Source organism: Octopus sinensis, linkage group LG1 (assembly GCF_006345805.1).
Source record: "Octopus sinensis linkage group LG1, ASM634580v1, whole genome shotgun sequence".
NCBI classification, from domain to species: Eukaryota; Metazoa; Mollusca; class Cephalopoda; order Octopoda; family Octopodidae; genus Octopus; species Octopus sinensis.
Window position 1 is genome coordinate 30848583 of NC_042997.1, and position 9485 is coordinate 30858067.

Consider the following 9485-nt stretch of genomic DNA (forward strand, 5'->3'; position numbering starts at 1 on the left):
ATATATATATATATATATATATATATATATATATATATACACACACACATCATAGTATAGCTGTGAAAACAGCAGAGAGATTGGGTATTACTACATTTATAAGACAGAAAAATGTTGTTGACAGACATATATATATATATTATATATATATATATACACACACACATCATAGTATAGCTGTGAAAACAGCAGAGAGATTGGGTATTACTACATTTATAAGACAGAAAAATGTTGTTGACAGACATATATATACATCATCATTATCATTGTCACTTGACATCCGCTTTCCATGCTGGCATGGGTTGGACGGACTGACTGAGACCTGGCAAACCGGGAGGCTGCACTGGCTCCTATCTGATTCAGCAAAGTTTCTACAACTGGATGCCCTTCCTAATGCCAACCACTCCAAGAGTGTAGTGGATGCTTTTTACATACCACTGGCATGGGAGTCAGTTAGGCAACACTGGCATCAACCATGCTCTAATGGTACTTTTTATGTGCCACCGGCTTGGAGGCTAGTCAGGCAGCATTGGCATTGGCCATGCTCGAATGGTGCTTTTTACATGCTACCAGCACAGGTGCCAGTCAAGCAGCACTAGCAACTGTCATGCTTGAATGGTGCCTTTTACGAGCCAGTCAGGCAGCACTGTTATCGGCCCCACTCGAATGGAGTTTTTTTACCTACCACTGGTACAGGTACTAGTCAGGTGGAACTGGCATCATCCACAACTACGATTTCTCTCAGTTCAACAAGTCTTTACAAGCACACCATATCGCCCAGAAATTAAAGGGTGCTTTTCAACGGGCCAGTTATGTGACACTGGCATTGGCCACAAATACAATCTCACTTGGTTTGCCAGGTCTTCTCAAGCACGGCATATCTCCAAAGGTCTGGGTTGTTCTGTTCGTCATTGCCTCTGTGAGGCCCAATGTTCAAAGGTCATGCTTCACCACTTCATCCCATGTCTTCATGGGTCTACCTCTTCCACAAGTGCTTTCCAGTTAGGGTGCGACACTTCTTCACACAACTGTCCTTATCCATGCACATCACATAACCATACTAGCACAGTTGTCTCTCTTGTACACCACATCTGATACTTATTTCAGCTTTTCTCTCAGGGCACTTACACACTATCGTGTATGTACACTGACATTATGCACCCTGCGGAGCATACTAGCTTCATTTCTTTCAAGCCTATGCATGTCTTCAACAGTCACAGTCCATATATATATATGTATATATATATATATATATATATATATATACTCTTTTACTCTTTTATTTGTTTCAGTCATTTGACTGCGGCCATGCTGGAGCACCGCCTTTAGTCGAGCAAATCGATCCCGGGACTTATTCTTTGTAAGCCCAGTACTTATTCTATCGGTCTCTTTTGCCGAACCGCTAAGTGACGGGGACGTAAACACACCAGCATCTGTTGTCAAGCAATGCTAGGGGAACAAACACAGACATACAAACACACACACATACAAATACATATATATACATATATACGACAGGCCTCTTTCAGTTTCCGTCTACCAAATCCACTCACAAGGCATTGGTCGGCCCGGGGCTATAGCAGAAGACAGTTGCCCAAGATGCCACGCAGTGGGACTGAACCATGTGGTTGGTTAGCAAGCTACTTACCACTCAGCCACTCCTGCGCCTATATATATATATAATACACAGGGTGCTCATAAACTACCTTTGCAATTTGGAAAATTCAGAGGAAAAAAAAACAAGGATAACTCATCAGGTTGCATGCAAGCAATGGTGCCCACATGGAAGTGTTCTGATGTTTCTGATAATACTTTATTCAATTGTCTATGTTATCCAATGAACTCTGCTGAGTTATCCTTTGTTTTTTTCTGAATTTTTCAAGTTGTAAAGGTAATTTATTAACATGCTATATACACAACAGAGAGAGAGAGAGAGAGAGAGAGAGAGAGAGAGAGAGAGAGAGAGAGAGAGAAAGTGAGAGAGAGAGAGTAAAATTGTGGTCACTAATTGAGTTCCATACTCTGCACTGTTTCATGTGATATTTAAGTTTGAAAATTTATGCCAATAAACTGTACACCATATATTGAGTACTGTCTTTCTGTTTTTCTCTTACATCTACAAACCCCAACATTTAGAGATATTAATTTATCTGTTTTATCTTTGCAGAAAAAGTTTGCTCTAAGTCCACAAATTTCATCTGAAAAATTTTTTGAAAATCTTCAAAAATTCGTCAGAGACTATATAAATATTACTTAAAGTAACAAAATGTTTCCAAAATCTTAAAAAAATGATGCATCTAAAAAGATGCAAAAACAAAAGGTGCTACACATTTTTTTTTCTTTAATTTAAGAAAACAAGCAAAACATTTCCACATTTATATAAAACGAAAACAAACGGTGCTTGTTTGAACTCTCAATTAAAAAATATTCAAACCAACTTCGGATATGTATGATGTCATATGGATAAAAAAATCTGGTAATTCTACATGCTTCAGTGTGCCATACTGATAAAATTTATAAATTCACAGATGATTTGTTAGCATTATATTGAACATCCAGCTGTAAAAGAAATTGTTCCTACAAAATCTATTCTACCGATGGTTAGAAACAATGAGTTCAGGAGGTTCTGAGTTGTTGCTTGTCTTGTTAGATAATCGATGTGAAGTCCTCTTTAAATCCTACTCTCTCATCTTGAAATAAAGAAAGTTTTAGATAATATAATCCTATACACACCAGAACTGAAAAAAAAACCCCAAAAAATAAAGAAGAAAAGAAAAACAGGATGGGATGGTTACACAGGGTACAGGGGGAACACTTTTGATTATAAACTTATTTCATAAGAACTGACCTGAAGCTAAATGGCAACTACAACAACTGGATTTGGAGAGACCATTCCATCGTTTGTCATTTAGGCTACCGAATATTACACACACACACACACACAAATAAATGCTAAAAAATGCTGTCTGAGATGTTTTCATCACATGTATTTATCTCTCATCAGATGGAGTACATTATTTGTTAATCTTACCATTCCGGAACAGTACACCATATATATATATATATTGAGAAAAAAGGTCATCAGAATTTTGGACAAGTTCTAGAAAGGAATGAAAGCGCTAATAATAATGAAGAAATAAAATTAATTTTTTTCCAAAATTCTGACGACTTTTCTCAATATTCAATTTCTGTACATCACACCTAACGCTCTATGCATACATACATACATACATATACACACACACAAACACACACATATAAATAAGGGTACTAGAAAGCATCAGTTTTTCTAAAAAAAACGCAATATATATTTTTATGAGCTACTTAATAGTTTCATGCAATGAAAACTTCTCAGACAGCATTTTTTAACATGTCTGGTGCCTTCACACAATCCTAATGTACAGGCTAGCCTGAGGGATTGCATAAAAGCAGAAGACATGCTAAAAAATGCTGTCTGAGATGTTTTCATCGCATGTATTTATCTCTTATCAGATGGAGTTCTTTATTTGTTAATCTTACCATCACAGAATAGTAGACTATATATATATATATATATGTGAATAAATGAAAGAATGGAGTTGAACGACGATTTAACAAACTTCTTTTATTCTCGATATATGTTTCGAAGGCTGCATATTCCTAATTTCGAAGGAATAAGGGGTGCATTATGCTGCCTTCTCAATCATCGTTCAACTCCATTCTTTCATTTATTTGTATTAAAATACAAACAAATTTCCACACGAAAGCACGTGATCTCTGCCCTTGGCATGTAGCTTCAACCGTGTTTTTCTGACGTGAATTTGCTACCCAGGTATCGGTTAACCGAATTATCCATACTAGGATAATTCATTCAACTACTTAAATATATATATATATATATATATATATGTCAAACTTGTCAAATTTGACAAATTCTAGAAAGGAACTAAAGCGCTAATAATAATGAAGAAATAAAAAAGATTTTTTCCAAAATTCTGATGACTTTTCTTCTCAATAACACTCTATACATACATACATGGTGGCTGCCCCCTTCGTTATTGAGTATGGTCATTGCACGAAGCTTAATCAATGTTGTTATCGTGCAATGCCTGTACAAGAAGATTTTTTTTAAAGTGAGGAAAGGCTGTGCACTGAGTCAATCCCACTCACTAAGCAACAGCAGCCATAATCCGAAAAGAAGAACAAGTCAACATCATCGGTAACCACTGAGCCGCAGGTTTTATGACGGAGTTATCCCTGTTACCTGAGTTACCTTCTCCTAGAAGGATGCCCTAACAAAGGCTAGGAGTCCTTCACTCCCAATGGTTTAATCGCGTGATCGGGTATTCAGTCCAATTATTTCTATGTCCCCACACATGATACAGCCTTAAGGCATTTATTGGATGGCCGTTGACTCTCAAGAGTTCCTCCGCCCTTTGACGGGTTTTGTTTTTCATCCCGCAGGGTGTCCAATAAACACCCTCCTCACCAAGATAGCTTGGTGGGGTTGCCGGTTTAGTCGCCAACGACCCGACCATGCAACAGGTTGTACTGGGTTACATGTTACCAGTAGCACTCGAAAGTGACCTGACATACATACATACATACATACATATCTCTATATATATAAACGGCAGTTTGTCTGTGTGTGTTTCTGTGTGTCTGTTAGGTTGTACCCTCACCCTGACCACGGCTTTCAACCGATTCTGATGAAACTTGACACACACATAGCCCAATGTCATAATTCAAAAGTAACGCAGCGAAAATTTTGAAAATTTCCCCCGGTTCTGAAAAAAATCGATAAATTCGACATGAGGTCGAGAATCAGAAACACAAACCACAGACTGTCTAGGGGACGCAACTCGACCTTTTTAACTAAAAAAAAAATTTACCATAATTTTTTTTCCATTTTTTGGTTATAACTCTCTAAAAATGCTTTATAGTTACTTCCCTTACAAACCCGAGCAACGCCGGGCGATACTGCTAGTATATATATATACACATTTCAAACATACATACATACACACACACATAGCGAGAGAGAGAGACTTATATACACATATATCATTGCTTGTGTGAGTGTGTGCTTTGCTATTTTCAAAAACTATTTTTATAGAATGTCTAATTGTTACAATATTCACCTATCTTATAGGAGAATAATGGAAAAGGTTTGGAAAACTTGCATTAGCTTTGGCTTCATTAATTCATTGTTTACCAAATTTCATGTCAAACTGTTTTATAACTTTCCATTTTTATATGATATATTAAAAAGTAAATAAATACATTCTATTTTTTTGTTATTTTCTTTCATTAATTTTCCTGTATAATATCGATGGTTTATTGCATGTACGTGTATGGGCAGAAGTGGCGGTTTTTCATCGTCGCAAGCACGCACAACACCCCAACACCAAACCAGCCGGCCGACGACCTGGCACACTGGACGACTGAAGCGGTGAAGAAATGCCGTGACGACCGAAAGTGTACCGCTCTTTGTGTGTGTGTGTGTGTGTGTGTGTGTGTGTGTGCGTGTGCATGCGTTATTGACTACATCATGGTCAGGAATTTTGTGTAATATCAACATTGATCACCTTGATGATCTAACAATCTTCATTGAAGTCAATGCTGCCATCAAAATGCTAAACAAACAAGAAATCTGGACAGAACATTCTAGAAGAGAAGTCAAAGGATATTGGTTACTTCTCCCAAGAGTTCTTAATCGCTACAACACAGAGGCAGGGGACCAAGAGTACCTATTTCAACATTGAAAAATGTACCATCAAAACACCAATAACAAAAGCAAGGGAGGCAAACCTGTTTGCTCAAATAGTGGGAGAAAAAAAAACACGTTTGTGCTTGGAAGGTCTTGGCCAAAGTTCTTGATAAAAAATTAAAAAAACTTATTTGCTTAGGAAAAACATCAAAAGATCAATCTAAACAATATCAAAGTCACTGTGGGGCTTCTTCAAGGATCAAGCTATTGTCATGATCTTTATTATAATTGCACCTTCAAAATAAATGTAGGGAGCAATGTCAAGACCTCTATATTGCATTTGTAATTTCTCCAAAGTTTTTGTAACCATGAGGCAGTGAACTACTAAAAAATTTCGAGGTAATCTTTTGTTAGGTGTGTCAATCACAAAGCCCCATAGGCTGCATATTGTACATGACTGGCTTAGAGCATTCAAAACTCTACAAAAAAAAGCTAACCAGGAAATTTGAAAACAATTTACTACAGCAGTTCCTACCATTATGAATAGGTTACCTATAATAATTTTGATTTCTTTGGTAAAATGCTATGTATTTGAAGTGGGGAAAACATTTGATAAATTAAATTGACATCAATATTAATCTACCCTTTGATGAGGGTAAAAGACGAAATTGAACACTGCAGCATTATAACTTAGATATTTGAGATGAAAACACAAATGAACTGACCCTCATTGTGCATACAAACAGATTGATTACTCTTTTTTTTTTTTGTTTTACTTGTTTCAGTCATTTGACTGCGGCCATGCTGGAGCACCGCCTTTAGTTGAGCAAATCGCCCCCAGAACTTATTCTTTGTAAGCCCAGTACTTATTCTATTGGTCTCTTTGCCGAACTGCTAAGTGACGGGGACGTAAACACACCAGCATCGGTTGCCAAGCAATGCTAGGGGGACAAACACAGACACACAAACACACACACGCATATATATATATATATATATATATATATATACGACAGGCTTCTTTCAGTTTCCGTCTACCAAATCCACTCACAAGGCATTGGTCGGCCTGGGGCTATAGCAGAAGACACTTGCCCAAGGTGCCACGCAGTGGGACTGAACCCGGAACCAGGTGGTTGGTTAGCAAGCTACTTACCACACAGCCACTCCTGCGCCTATAATTTCTAACAATGTCATCATTATCCTCATCATCATCAAGCGTCTGTTTTCCATGCTGGCATGGGTTAGATGGTTCAACTGGAACTGGTAAGCCAGAGAGCTGTACCAAGCTCCAGTCTGTTTTGGCTTGGTTTCTACGGCTTGATGCCCTTCCTAACACCAACAACCCCAGCGAGTGTAGTGGGTGCCTTTTACGTGTCACTGGCATATGTGTCTTACTTGAGAATACAATGTTAATAGTAATTTCTAAGACAAAACCACATGAGTGGTTGTCTTAGAGAGAACAGTTGAATAAATTGGCTCCCACACTGGATTGGCACTGACTGGGTCGACCTATAGGCCCCAATGCAAATCAATGCACTGGGTTCCTATAGTATTTATCATTTTTGACCACAAATCACAGTATAAATTGAGTAGAATTTGTCCCCTACGCAGCTGCCCAGTATGCCAATGTCATGAGATGGCACTGCCTTTGAAGAATGATAAGCAAAGTTGACTTCAGATGGAATTGAAATTGTAAAGTAAAATGACAATAAAAGAATGGTACAGGCATCAGCACACAGGTTAATCAGTATGTAACATGGATTTGATGGTAATTGGATATTGTTCAGGCTGCATGTTGTTCACATATAAAACCAAGTTAACAAAATATTTCTTGTAGTAATTTCACAACACCACGTAAGCATTTGAATGTATTTTATTGTACTGTATTAGTATGAAAAGACAATGCATTACAATTAATGGAAATAGCATAATACAACATGCAAGGAAAATATATTTTCAAAGTTTAACACTTGGGCTGGTTTTTATACATTAAGCAAATATTCAGGTGCTGTGTCATGTGTCTTCTTTGATATCCTTCATTGAATATGCAACCATTACAACAGCTATAGAGAGTGTGCAATTCTAAGCTTGACCCAAGACACTCTAAAATTGATGAAAGTGGAGAACATCATAGCAACTTGGATGTCTTGTCACTGTGAAATTGGAGCCTTTATTGACTGTTTATAAGCTTTGCTCATGGAAAGTTCCAGACTGGCTAAAGAACTATCATGTGAACAACATCTGTCCATTGAACAAAGTCTTGGTTATGCACTTGATCAAACCATGATTGAATTGTGACTAGAAATTTGTATGTGGTAAAACACAGGTTCAAATTCAATGCTACAAGTAAGTATTAAGGATATAAGTTGTCAATGAAACTGTGTTGCCAATTCGAAATTTTTAAAATACACTATTTCAGTAGGTAAAAGGCACTAAAAAGCATCAAATAAAAGTGGAAAGGGAAGAGTTTCAGAATAATTTTTTAAACATCACCCCGTTCCCCCTAATACCTTCATGACAGCCATCACCATTAAAAAGGTTTTTCTCCTTTTATTATCATATTACATTTCCTGAAACATTCGTCATTTGTAGACCAACAGACATGAAAAAAACAAAAACAACAGCAGGAGTGGCTGTGTGGTAAGTAGCTTGCTTACCAATTACATGGTTCTGGGTTCAGTCTCACTGCGTGACACCTTTGGCAAGTGTCTTCTACTATAGCCTCGAGCCAACCAAAGCCTTGTGAGTGGATTTGGTAGATGGAAACTGAAAGAAGCCCATCGTATATACGTATATATATGTGTGTGTGTTTGTGTTTGTCCCCCCCCCCCAAACATCGCTTGACAACCGATGCTGGTGTGTTTACGTTCCCGTAACTTAGCGGCTTGACAAAAGAGACTGATAGAATAAGTACTAGGCTTACAAAGAATAAGTCCTGGGGTCGATTTGCTCGACTAAAAGTGGTGCTCCAGCATGGCCACAGTCAAATGACTAAAACAAGTAAAAGAGTAAAAGAGCAACTACCACTAAAATATATATTTTTGTTAATTTCAACAATCATTTTATTATATTCTACATTCTGAAACATTTTGAATTCACATTTAAAGAAAAAAAGAATGAACAGACATTCTAACCCCCACCCCACCATTACCATTCATCATATCTTTCACAATTACAAACAAAAACCATAAGTCAATCTGCAATAAATGGAATTAGAATTTTGAAGTTTTTGAAGTTTCTATAAGACAATAACTTCACTCATTTAAAATGTAGAAAAGAATATTTTTAATTGAAGAGAAATAAAATGAGGCAAAAAAAATATCTTTTCTCCACTGTCTGTCTAATAGTGAAAGGTTTTTATTTTGAATGAGAAAGGTAGAATAAACCAGAGGGTGTTGAAGAAGCTCTATCTGTTGCAAGTGTTAGAGTCAGGCATATAGGTGACAAGGTTCTTAAACTTGTTGGCTGATAGAGCCTCATTGTAATTGAGGATAGGTTCAAAATCCTCTTAATGACATTTTTATATGGCAATTAAACAGAAGAATGAATGCTGTACAAAATCAAGCAGATACTTCTGGAACTGCCTGGGCCATATCTCAGTGGAAGTAGACATTGCAGGCTTTGCTTGGCTGAAAGGAAAATCATTCTAAAACATTCACACAATTTGGGTGCCTTCCTGAACTTAAAAAGCGAAATATTTTGTTACTGCACTCATGTGGGAAAATTCGTTTGGCAATGTGGTTGTCCCCCCTTTTTTGGATGAAAGAATGGAAAACATGTAAACATGCGCAGCTAA

General features: G+C 37.2%; 1 protein-coding gene across 1 annotated transcript in view; it reads left to right on the plus strand.

Moving 5' to 3' along the window:
- The window catches only part of LOC115214320 (formin-B-like), a 49216-nt gene extending 46438 nt beyond the window's left edge, over positions 1–2778 (plus strand). Inside the window, exon 14 of the mRNA XM_029783499.2 lies at positions 2168–2778. Coding sequence (XP_029639359.1) covers positions 2168–2257 — 90 coding nt within the window. The 3' untranslated portion in view covers positions 2258–2778. The remainder of the gene's footprint in view (positions 1–2167) is intronic.
- Positions 2779–9485: the final 6707 nt, after the last annotated feature.